The following is a 13063-nucleotide window of genomic DNA, read 5'->3' as shown; positions in this document are numbered from 1 at the left end:
AGGAAATATGACATTAAAAGTTCATGCCAGGTCTATAATAGTTTCCACAGCATATCAACGAAAGAAAATTATAGAATCCTTGTTATCAGGCGTTCTTAGATTTACATTTGCAAACCTCCTGGAGATCAGCACAGCATGAGATGTGAGTGTATTGATAACATGATTAAAACCTTTATGGACGTAAAAGTCAAAGTAAAACTTTCCTATATCAAGTATCGTTTTATGGATAAAAATGACTCAAAATGTCATTTATGAAATAATTTATATCTTAAACATCAGTTTTGTCTTTTCAACGGGAAAAATTTGATGCAATTTCAGGGCCTATTTTTGATATGGGTATAATTTATATACATGTAGGATTATTATAATTGAACAATATCAGTCTTTATACATTTTATAATGTGCTATATTAAGTATAAATTGCGAATTAATATAAAATTAATGTGCATGTATAAGGCAAGTAGGATGGCAATTTTTAGCCAATTAGTTAAAAACTGCATTTCTTTATATTAATAATGAGCTAAGGGTAGCCTAAAAGGCAGAAAAGACAAAAAGACAGAACAATTTGGAGTAATTAATTGACAGGAAGTTATAGCAGTTGTTTGGTTTGCTGTTTCTGTGTGCATGTTCTCATCATTGATGGTTTGGTGGACTGTCATGAAACATGATGGATCATAAAAAAGCATGATCCTAAAAATGCCACCACCCAAACTAATAATATTATTACAAGGCATCTACTGCATTGAAGCTGGCTTTCCCTTTAAAGGGAATTTTTATTAAGAGTCAACTCACCAGGTTTTCAATGGTGAGTTCGTCATGAGGTATATTCACATCAACAAAGTTGTCTCTTGCTTGCTTTGCTTGCTTTGCCGATCTTTGCTACTTTTAGATAACCACCAGAAAAGTAAAGTACCAGCAATCACTTGTTCTGATTCCAGTTTTCTTTTTCAACAAACAATTTGGTAAATAAATTCACTGATCTTTTTCTAATGTCGACATGAGTCACAAAAAGTTATCAAGGGATAACACTGTTCCATATGGGAAGGTAATTTGACAGTTAAAGGGGCATTTCGTGAGCCACAGCCTCATCCCCCCACTTTTCTAAAAAAAAATTGAGATTTTTATATCACTGGAAACCTCTGGCAAAGATTTCGTGAAATTTGAATTTCGTTCTGGTGCACCAGAACGAAATTACAACGCATTGTCTATGGAGCAGTGTAATACACATAATCATGCACACCTCGCGAACGCAAAATCGGAATCAACTGAAATTTTGGGAATAGGTTTTGTTCGTGGATATCTAATGAAAAATGACATAAATAGAGGATGCTAGGATCACGAAATACTCCTTTAAGTCAAAATGATTGATACTGCTTTTATGCATATGTATGTAATACGTGTAAGTTGAAATTAAATAACAATATTAATTCTTCTGCTAATATATTTAAGAAATAAAGGGTAATGCATTATCCTTTATCACGAAAATAATGTGTCCGAGGCAGTAAAAACGTAAATAATGGGTGAGGCGCAGCCGAACACATTATTGTCACAGACCAGGGGTTTGGGAAAATTGATTAAAAGTCGGACTTGCGACGAAGTCCGACAATTCCCTGGCCGTGGGTAGCGTGGCCGACAAAAAGGGAATGAATGAAATAAAATGGATAAGTCCCTCCAAAAATTGAAGAGGGGAGGGAATTTTGTGGCCTAATTAACAACAAATAAAAATCAATATGAAACAAGAAATATTGGCAAAAATCATTTTAATTTATATTTCTGCGCTTTCCTTTCATTTTACAAGCATCAAAATCTCATTTTAAAATATTGCACATTTTATTTTAATAGAAAACAGATAATTTATTAATGTCTGTATACTGCACTGAAGACATTTTTTTTTATGCAGTGAAATTTTATAAAATGAATTGCACTATTTTTAGATCATGATATTTAGTTGAAATCTCATGCAAGTAAGAAAATGATGAACTTATAAAACCCCCATTTAAATTTATATCTAAATCCCCTGCAAAATCGCGCCTGCAGATCAGTACCAAATCTGGCCAAGTAAATCGCTCCAAATCCGATGAATTGCACCCCAATCCCATCCTGGGCCCCAACTAAAATCCAAAATGGCGTCTTTCCCTAACATTAAATAATAAAATAAACACCGCGCAGCGTTACTACCGCTACTGGCCTCGAGAAGTTTTCCAGCCCCAAGAGAATTGGAAATCATTAAAAACTGGGGCTTAACGCTACCCCAAAAACGTATTTCACTAAACGTACAGCCAAATGAAATCATAAACACTAACGCCCTAACTAAATACCGGTGGGAGTCCTGCCACAGCTCCCGAGCGCTGCCACCACCCATATTGTGTAACTAATCTGTGGTCTATCTCCGAGCAGAGAAGTTAACAATATTAAAACAAAATGGGACCCAGAATAAAATGAAGTGCAACATCGGACCAAAAGCGACTCAGTTATCGCCAGATCAAGCAGACCCTGCACGGAACCTAAACCACCCTAAAAACCCAAGACTTTCATTCATGACTTCCAATTGAGTACTTTTCGTTATTTTGTCCAGAAAATTGCCAGCTCTCAAGGAAACCAGCAAGACAAAAATTTAGAAAACATCTCAAGTAGGGTAGTCATAAATGAAAGCCATACTCAGCTCCCAGGCTGAAATTTTGATATAACCTAAATTTTAACATCCCCAAAAATTTAACCCAAGGCCTAAACATGAGATTTCAATAAATACTTGTCCTTTTAAATATATCTTTGATGAAACGCGACAATAAAAACAAAATAATAAATTGCGACTTAATTTCAAAACCGATTGCATTTCATAGTTTTCATTTACATGCTCTCAACAATAAACACTGAAGGTTTTAAGCCCGCTCCCAGGACCCAAATCCCAACCAGCCACCCCGGTTTGACAACCCAAGTCTTCGTCAGATTAGGTGCAAAACCACGGCCTCGGAAAGAAATTTCCGCGCGCCAGATTTGAGGAATTTGCATACACAGGAAAAAAAAAAAAATGCAAGTTGCGCTTTAACCTAAAAAAATTGTGAGACTGCGTAAACGCATCATTCACAAAGGACACGGCAACCGCCCCGGCTGTAACCTTCAATGTGATAAGCGTGCATGAATGAAAACCCAAAAACACAAACAAATTTTGAAATGCATAGGGAAGATTTAACTGATGGAAATCAAAAACATGAAATTTAATTAGACTTGACACGCCCAGATTTTACTAGGCAAATAAATTTTGCAAGATTAGTCCTGCCACGCCCAGTTAATTTTGCCAGGCAAAAATTTGTTTTCAAGTCTAAAATTTCCCCCACAAATTTGCCAACTCAACACCCTGAGTAATTTTAGTCTCTAGAGAAATGAATGAAAACCAATTTGAAAACTGAGAATACAATTTTCTCATTCCCAGATGCAACGAACAGCTATTGTTCGAAACTGCTGTGGCGTCATCAGCAATCTCCAGAACAACAACAGCTCAAGAAAAACAAAATTTAAAACCGAGAATACAATTTCCTTATTCTCAGTAACAAAGAAACAACCATTGCTCGAAACTGCTCACGTGGCGTCATCAGCAATCTCCAGAACAACGACGGCTCAAGAAAAACAAAATTTAAAACTGAGAATTCAATTTCCTTACTCTCAGCAACAAAGAACAACCATTGCTCGAAACTGCTCACGTGGCGTCATCAGCAATCTCCAGAACAACGACGGCTCAAGAAAAACAAAATTTAAAACTGAGAATTCAATTTCCTTACTCTCAGCAACAAAGAACAACCATTGCTCGAAACTGCTGTGGCGTCATCAGCAATCTCCAGAACAACGACAGCTCAAGAAAAATAACAAACTCATCACAAAACTATCCTCAGAGTGCCCAAAAATCTTGTCCATCAAGAAAAACAAAATCCAGGCCACAAGTCATGTTATCACAACCTGTGTGTCAAACATTAAACAGCCAAAGCTTTACCCATATCAAAAATAATTCATTTCTCCAAATACCCAAAAATCACTCAAGTAATAATGCACCACTCTTTACCTTTAGATCTGCATGCATGGCTGGCAAAACTCAGACTGATCAGAAAAATCAACTTGTCTAAGAACTCCCATCAAGCACACAAAGGGATAAAACAGGTGCAAAATATTGATTCCAAAAATTGATTGCCAAATCCCAACTAAATTTTGTCGCCCTCTCTTGACAACCCAATTTAAATTTCCCTCCAACTTAAAATGAGGGCAGTATTCCTGAAAATAAATGGTGCCAAACCAGAGGGTGAGAAACTTGTACAAAATGCCAAACCCAATTCGTAACATTATTTAAACGTTTTTACTGCCGAGGACACATTATTTGCGTGTAAAGGATATAATGCTGCACCCTTTATTTCTATTCTATTACCACAAAATAGTGCGATTTAAAGAGAAAATATCCCATTTTGCCCAAATATTTCAAGTTGTTTACCTCAAGGTGGAGAGCCTACGCGTAGCCAAGTCGTAAGTGATAGCGAGTATTGCAGAACGCGTAACCAAGCGTATTGCTTTGCGTAGAATGCGTAACGACGCTAATATACTGCATCGCACTTTGCTGTGCGCTGTGATGCGAGAAGAACATAAAGTTCGTTGCCCCGGCCACTTTATTGCTAATTAATGGGCTTTCACGTGACGCGTTTCAACTAATCACAGTGCGCGATCAGAGGATGATTTAAGGAAGCCCCATCATGCACTGTACTAGTGTTATCACTAGAGTTTCAACTGCCACTTTACTTTTCAAATCCCATTGAACTCTTTGCAAAAGATGTTGCTTTAGAATTGCCCGTGTGTCGTCATCATTATATTGGTCGATTTCAGATCTAAAGTGATGTATGCATGAAGGATAATTCACACCTTCTGTAGATAACATAAAATGTGAAATCGACCAACTTTTGGAAGGTGTTTTTTATTGTAAATATATCTGTCCAAATTCAAATTTAACCATGCACGTGTGTATGCAGTGGGCGGACAGTGGTGTCATGTTTACTCACACAGCTGTGCTAACCGCAAGACTTGCTGGGAAGTGCTTAAATCATCCTCTGGTGCGCGATTTTGAATAATGGGTCGTGGAGGTAATAAAATGATTAATAATGGTTAAATTTTACCGACAGCTTTCCCTAATTGGTACCTCTATGAGTAGTACATTTATTATGGGCAATCCAATCCCCATCCATGACTAACAGGCAAACATTCTTCAATCTATTTCTTACCAGCATTGATAGTTATGAAATCCCCAAAACTCGTTCCACACTTCTCTTAAGTCATCAGAGATGCAATAATCTGCAGGAAATACACCAAAATAAGCGATATTATTATACTCTCAGGTTCAACTTAGAACCTTTTTTTTGTCCTGTATAAAGAACCCTAAGCAGTAATAAGGTTCTAAAAAGAACCTTAAAAAGTTCTTTAAAGAACCTTATAGATTTAAATAGGCCTGGGGACATTCCAATTCATTCATTCAGGGACTCATCACAAAGTTAAGAAAAGCAAAACGTAGTGTTAACCCTTTTTGGTACTAAAAAATCATTTTCATGGATAAAAAACCTTTTTTTCTGTTCTACCAAGAACTTGAGGGTTCTTTCTTTAAGATTCCTTAAAGGTTCTTCAAGCTTAAGGTTCTACAAAGAACCTTTTTCTTGGCTACAGAACCTTGTTTGGTTCTACAAAGAACCCAATTGAAACCCAATGGGTTTTTATCCATGAAAATGGTTTTTAGTGCCAAAAAGGGTTAACACTACGTTTTACTTTTCTTAACTTTGTAATGAGTCCCTGAATGAATGAATTAGAATGTCCCCAGGTCTATTTAAATCTTTAAGGTTTTTTATAGAACTTTTTAAGGTTTTATAAAGAACCTTAAAGATTTATTACTGCTTAGGGTTCTTTATACAGGACAAAAAAGGTTCTAAGTAGAACCTTTTTTTCTGAGAGTGTACACCCTCAAAATAACCTAGTCAAAATGAATAGAATCTATTCAAATTTAAATCTGTGGTGTTATTTATTTTATCATGTAGTAAAATTGTTTCAACGTCATTATATACGTTTATAGCACACATTTGATACCATTAATCAATTGAATACATGAATACAAAAGCCATGGGAAGTGATTTTGAGAGAAAAACCTGTGTATCATTTTATTTCCTTCAGTTAGATTTACCTGGTCAATATGGTAAGTTTTACGTGCAAATGAGTGGATTAACCTGTATTAAGTATGACGATTAGCATTTCAGGGACTTCGTGGAATTCATGTTAAAATTTGGACTTGGGTGGTTTCTTGAAACAGATACAAAAACAACAATATTAGAATGAGATTACCACTAGTAAGAGAATACAAAATAAACCACACAGGTATGTATAATGTTGATAAGCATTCTGCCATGTAATATAAACCACACACTTTCCTTTATTAAACCCATTTTTTTCCAAAAGTCACTCTCTAGCAATGAATGTGTTACAAGTGGACTTTTATACATACTGGATTTCAATCAATGTGTTACAAGACTCAAATCATGGAATTGGGTGATTCTTTCATACATGCTATTTTTCACATGCCCAATAGACACGGAGGATGAATTTGAGTTGTTCTTTCATACATATGACAGGCCTATGTATAGCAACAATTTCCCATGCTTAACTCAATTTGGCCATAGTATGGACTTGGGTGGCTTTTGTATTCATATATTCAATTGAATATTATAATTAGACTTGTTCTACACATTTACGAACAGACAATACAGGTTTGTGTACCGTACGCAAAATACAGACCTCTAAACCCGCGACATAATGAGGCAATTCAAAGGGCTTTTGTCTAACACACGCGTCACGTCACGTCACGTCACGTCACGTCACGTCACGTCACGTCACGTCACGTCACGTCACGTCACGTCACGTCACGTCACGTTGAAATGTTATCAAAAGTTCATAATAAATTATTAACTCCACAATTACCCTTATCTCCCTACGTGATAAATAGTCCGTGAAATAGTCCATGGAATTCCAGCTTTTCATCAATGCCGCAAAGCACAGCAAAGCTTCAATGAATAAAATAATCGGGAAATGTTTCATGTATGGAAAGAGGAAAATGATTTTGAAACTAACAAATGTTTTGGTAAAAGTAACAGACATTTTGGAAGTTCACATTTACTTCGTTCTCCATGTTTTATGTGTAAACCGATTTTCATTGTGAAGATCGTCAGCGTGCCCCCTGCGCTGGCTGCCAAATTAAGAGTAAATCAGGATGTGGTTGTGATTGTGTTTCAAAGTTTTGATATATTTTTTTTTTTTTTCAAATTATGAGTACAAGATGCGATTTTGTGCTAAACTCTCGCAAAAAGTTCGGGTGTTTTCATGTCATAAATTTTGTACAAGTTTTCTTTTTAAAAATACATTCAAAAATAGCGGGTGCTCTGTATTTTTGCATGGACCATAAAATGGCATTTTTCAAAACATTTGCTCCAGACATGTTGACTGCATGTACATGTTTGAACATGTTTGCTCAATGCTCACCCTCGGTACATGTACGCCTTTTATCTTGTGCCGCTTGCGCAGTACCTGCGTGTCGTCGCGTTACACAAAGACTTTTGATACATGCATGTTTACAGTCAGCGCGTCTCAAGTATGGTACAGCCACCACTTCAGCGTACACATCAGCTTGTTTATAAATTTCTGATTGGACGAAACAAATCCCTCGTGTTGTCGTGGTAAAGTAATTGTGTTTATTATAGCGAACATTTGCAGTAAAGCTAGCTTTGAGATGGTGTATTTTATCATGATCGCCGATTTATTTAACCATGCGACACATGTGCATAATACAAGCGTGGCGCACGCGAGTGTTTGTTTAGAAAGCAAAGTACATGTTGATTTTTGTGATGAATATTTTTTTGTGTATTTCAAAAATTTTCAAAGTTGACATTACATGCTTTAGAAAATGTTCCATTTCACAACTGGGTATCTTGCTTGCCTTCACTGGTTGACAAGAATCCCTTTTGCTCATTCATTGTTGCTAGTGTAGACTGTGTAGTAGATTTAATGACCTAAATTCAAAAATATTGTTTCCCCTTTCAAAACCAAACCATTTTTGGGGTGGCGCACACCGACACCGCCTGGCTAATAATTATTTGGTGCAGAAGGGACACTAAAATGAATACACGGGATCGATACACGTGAATTGCTATGCACGATTTTGATATCAGACGAAAATCTTCTGATACCGGGTTAGAAAATGATGAATATCTCCGTCATGATTTTTTTCTCAAGAAACCAGATTTGGTCTCATAAACTTGGAAATACGTGTTGAACAGATATGATAGTCGCTAGAATGCGCTTTGAAAATTGGCCGTGCGCTTTGAACTCAAAATTTGACCATTTTATATTGCGTTGGTCCTGTTATGGACTACAGCGTGCAGCGTGTAGTACAGCTGCACTCACTGTAGGCAGTATAAAAGTCGATGACCATTGACCTCAATGTGGTATACAAGCTTAATCACGCACAACCAAGATCGATTACCCGGCTATTGTGAGTAGCCTTAGTTATGTCCCTCGACTAATTATTAGTTTAAAAGAGCTTTAAAGGTTTGAACCAAATGGCTAATCGTGGCTGTGGATTTAACCTACCATGGCGATTCCTCCCATGAAGATATAGGGTCGATGACACTGTGTGGCGCATGCATGTTTAGGCATTCTTCTGGTAATTTTTTTCCATGCATGGCTCTCATGTTTAAGCAGTATATGTTTGAGTACTTCATGTTTTCCTCGGACTGATCACCCAAGGAACACGTGTTCACCCTCTCAGGTTCCATGGACTATTTCACGGACTATTTATCACGTAGGGAGATAAGGGTAATTGTGGAGTTAATAATTTATTATGAACTTTTGATAACATTTCAACGTGACGCGACGTGACGCGACGTGACGTGACGTGACGTGACGTGACGTGACGTGACGTGACGTGAGTGTTAGACAAAAGCCATTCAAAGCTATAGCTAGCTTTGCCACTTTATCGGATCAAAACGATACAGCAAAAGTCGAAATGATGTGGAATTTAGTAAAACTAATGAGTTTCGGCATCAAAAATAAATGAAAAGGATGTGCAATATTTGCATATTGCACATTATTTGTATTTACAAACCTTTTTCATTAATTTTTCATTAACAAACATTTTCATTAATTCACTTTGCAGCTTAACCGATCAACTTCTAACTTGGTATTTTGATAGTATATGGTGGCCTGATGTGCTGTATATTTTTGTCATGTTATTTGCATATTGATGAATACAAATGAGCTTATTTGCATATTGCACATTATTTGTATTTACAAACCTTTGTCATTTACACACCTTTGTGTAGGGTCCGCCTTAATTACAAACCACGTAATTCTAAATTAGAAGAATTTTTTGGCTTCAACACTAGTAGTAAGTGTAGACTTTTTTGTAGGTGAGGTCAAAGGTCACGATGACGTCACTTCCGGGTCAAAGGTCAACCGAGGTCAAAGGTCATGGGTCAAAGGTCACGATGACGTCACTTCCTGGTCAAAGGTCAACCGAGGTCAAAGGTCATGGGTCAAAGGTCACGATGACGTCACTTTCGTGTCAAAGGTCGCCAAAGGTCGATTTGCATATTCATGAGGTGGGCGTGGCTAATTAGCATATATGAATAGTCATGAGATGACCGTGGCTAATTAGCATATATGAATATTCATGAGATGGCCGTGGCTATTTAGCATATTCATGAGATGGTCGTGGCTAAAAAATTGTTTAAAAATTTTCAAAAATTAAAGAAAAATTTTAAAAAAATTTGAAAAAAGTTTCAAAAAAAAAATTTGAAAAAAATAATAAAAAAAAATTTTTTAAACAAATTTTTGGAAAAAAATAGTATTTTTTTTCAGAGTGACCTTTCACCCTTTTTTGTTCTAGAAACACCGAAATTTTACAAATAAGGGTAAAAAAATGCCTAAAATAACGCGTCGTATCGGACGTATTATGGAACGTATCGCCGTCAAACTCGATATATACGGTAAGGGTCGAATTACAAACCTCCCGCGGGGGTCGAGGGGTCGAAAGGTCGATGCGCTTAAAAAATTAATTTTGTCTAGGGAAACATCGTATTTTTCGTTCTATAGCACGTATCGAGGTAAAACTTTTAAAAAGCCCTGATCATGCTACACGGAAGCGACCCTCGACCCGGAAGTGACGCCGGTTGCGTAACAAAATGTGTCATTTGCATCAGTTGCACGATAAAATGCTTCAAAATTAGTCAAAGAGTGGGGTAATGTAGTGCATTTTGACCATAAATATCAAATATTTCGCTTTCGTAGACCCGTGTGGAGTATTCATATTCCGATAGTGAAGGGGAATCGCGATATGGATGCGGATCAAACCGGATAGAACCGGATAGAACCTGTTCTCCTATCCCCTCCTCCCACCGCCACATACAACAAAATGAATCAATGCGTCAATTGCGTAACAAATTGCGTCAGTTACGCAACAAAATGCGTCAAAGCGTAACGAAATGCGTCAAAGCGTAACGAAATGCGTTGATTGCGTAACGAAATGCGTCAAAGCGTAACAAATTGCGTCAAAGCGTAATAAATTGCTTTAAAATGCGTTAATTGCGTAACTATTTGCGTAAATTGCGTAATGATTAGCGTAACGCAAAAGTTTAGTATATATAAGTCAGTCATTTTAAACCTTTTGATCATAACTTCCGAAGAAACATGAATACTTTTAAATCTTATCCTTGCTCCGTGTGCGGCAGGACATTCTCGCGCAAGTACGATCTTGAGAGACACAAGCGACACGTACACCTTGAAGAAGAAGAAGAAGAGGATGATGATGAAGACGAGGAGGAGGAGGACTCGGAAATCGAGGATGAGGTTGTCTCGGACCGAGAGAGCGACGAACTGGAAGACAACGATGCTTATCGGGAATGGTACGAGGGAGCTAAAGAAGCTACGGAAGATATGAGGAGGGCAAAATACGAAAAGTACGTCGGCGACGGCATGGATCCGGAGATGGCGAGGGAAAAGGCCCATTTGAAAACGGTATGGGCCGTAAAACGCGACTTTTTCGAACGGTACAGCACGTTTCTACGAAGCCACGCGCTTCTCAAAGACGACAGAGTTTACACGGAGATTGCGGATGATCTCGAGGAGAAAATGAAGAATGGCGTTGAGGTGGATAAAGCTGTGAAGAGAACGATGGCGAAACATCGCTCTAAATTTGATGGGCTGTTCCATTACGATGAAGAGAATGACGAGGACGCCATGGGCGAAGACGATGAAGATTAACCCGAGAATATTTTAAAGACAATAAAAAGTAGAGAAACAAAATATCGCCTCTTTTAGTCGTTATTACCCCAATTTTAAACCTCTAACATCCCTTTCGCGTTACGCATTTTGTCTCGCCATGGATGTAATTTGACGCAATTTGTTACGTAAAGACGCAATTAAGGGGTCAAGTGTCACTTCCGAGTCAAAGGTCAACCGGAAGTGCATTTTGAAATATTCCACCATTTTGTATCGGAAGTGCGCCATTTTGTACCGGAAACGATGTCAGATTTAAATTACGTAAAGAGTCACTCTATTTTTGACGCATTTTGAAATAATTTGTTACGCAATTTAAGCAATTTGTTACGCTTTGACACATTTTAGGAAGCAATGATGCATTTTTGACGCAATTTGTTACTACGCAATTTAAGCAATTTGTTACGCTTTGACGTATTTTAGGACGCAATGATGCATTTTTGACGCAATTTGTTACGCTTTGACGCATTTCGTTACGCGATCGACACATTTTGACGCAATTCGTTACGCGATCGACGCATTTTGACACATTTTGTTACGCTTTGACGCATTTCATTACGCAATCGGCGCATTTCGTTACGCTTTGACGCATTTCATTACGCGATCGATCATTTCATTACGCGATCGACGCATTGGTGTATTTTGTTGTATGTGATGGTGGTAGTGGGAGGTGGTAGGACTGGTTTTAACTGGTTTTAATCCAGTTCTATGTCACGCCGATCATAAGTCATTTTATACGAGTACGTGGACACGTAGGGGTCAAAGTTCGTCAAAGGGTCGCTCCGGGCCAAGCATCACTTCCCGGTCGAGGGTCGCTTCCGTGTAGCATGGTGAGGGAGTTTTACCTCGATACGTAATATAAAACGAAAAATACGATATTTCCCTAGACAAAATTAATTTTTTAAGCGCATTGACCTTTCGACCCCCTCGACCCCCGCGGATAGCTCGTAATTCGACCCTTACCGTATATATCGAGTTTGAAGCCGATACCTTCCGTAACACGCCCGATACGACGCGTTATTTTAGGCAAATTTTTTCCCGTATTTTTAAAATTTCGGTGTTTCTAGAACAAAAACGGGTCATTTCGGGTCAAAGGTCACTTCAGGGTCAAGGGTCACTCTAAAAAATTATTTTTCTATTTTTTTCAAAAATGTTTTTATATTTTTTTGAAATTTGTTTTGAAATTTTTTTTTTGAAATTTTTCTTGAAATTTTTTTTGAAATTTTTTTTGAAATTTTCTTTTGAAATTTTTTTTTTTGAAATTTTTTTTTGAAATTTTCTTTTGAAATTTTTTTTTTGAAATTTTTTTTGAAATTTTTTTTTTGAAATTTTTTTTGAAATTTTATTTGAAATTTTTTTCAAAATTTTATTTCAAAATTTTTTCATTTTTTTCCAACTTTTTCAAAATTTTATTCACATATGCTAATTAGCCACGCCCATCTCATGAATATTCATTTATGCTAATTAGCCACGCCCATCTCATGAATATGCAAATCGACCTTTGACCCGTGATGACCTTTGACCTCAGTTGACCTTTGATCCGGAAGTGACGTCATCGTGACCTTTGACCTAGCGTACAAAAAAGTCCACCTTAACTACTAACACTACTTAAAATTTGATCGCTTACCGGGAGCGCTTTCACAGTACCAACTGCGTCCTCAGCCGGATGTTATGGCTCTGATTCTAGTTTTTAATAATAGTTTTATTTTTATTTTTTTTCTGTTAC

General features: G+C 37.2%; 1 protein-coding gene across 2 annotated transcripts in view; it reads right to left on the bottom strand.

Annotated features, from left to right (window-relative positions):
* Window positions 1–13063, bottom strand: part of LOC140137068 (uncharacterized) — a 50369-nt gene that overhangs the window by 25444 nt on the left and 11862 nt on the right. The window contains exon 3 of one of the 2 annotated variants that reach the window (XM_072158729.1): window positions 5253–5322. The exons of the other annotated variant lie outside the window; for it this stretch is intronic. Within the exon in view, the coding sequence (XP_072014830.1) occupies window positions 5253–5322 (70 nt within the window). The remainder of the gene's footprint in view (window positions 1–5252; window positions 5323–13063) is intronic. 2 annotated transcript variants of the gene reach the window in all.

The sequence above is a fragment of the Amphiura filiformis genome, chromosome 2 (genome assembly GCF_039555335.1).
Source record: "Amphiura filiformis chromosome 2, Afil_fr2py, whole genome shotgun sequence".
In the NCBI taxonomy this organism is placed as follows: domain Eukaryota; kingdom Metazoa; phylum Echinodermata; class Ophiuroidea; order Amphilepidida; family Amphiuridae; genus Amphiura; species Amphiura filiformis.
The sequence above is the reverse complement of the archived record's forward strand: the minus strand, read 5'-3'. Positions and strand labels throughout refer to the sequence as shown.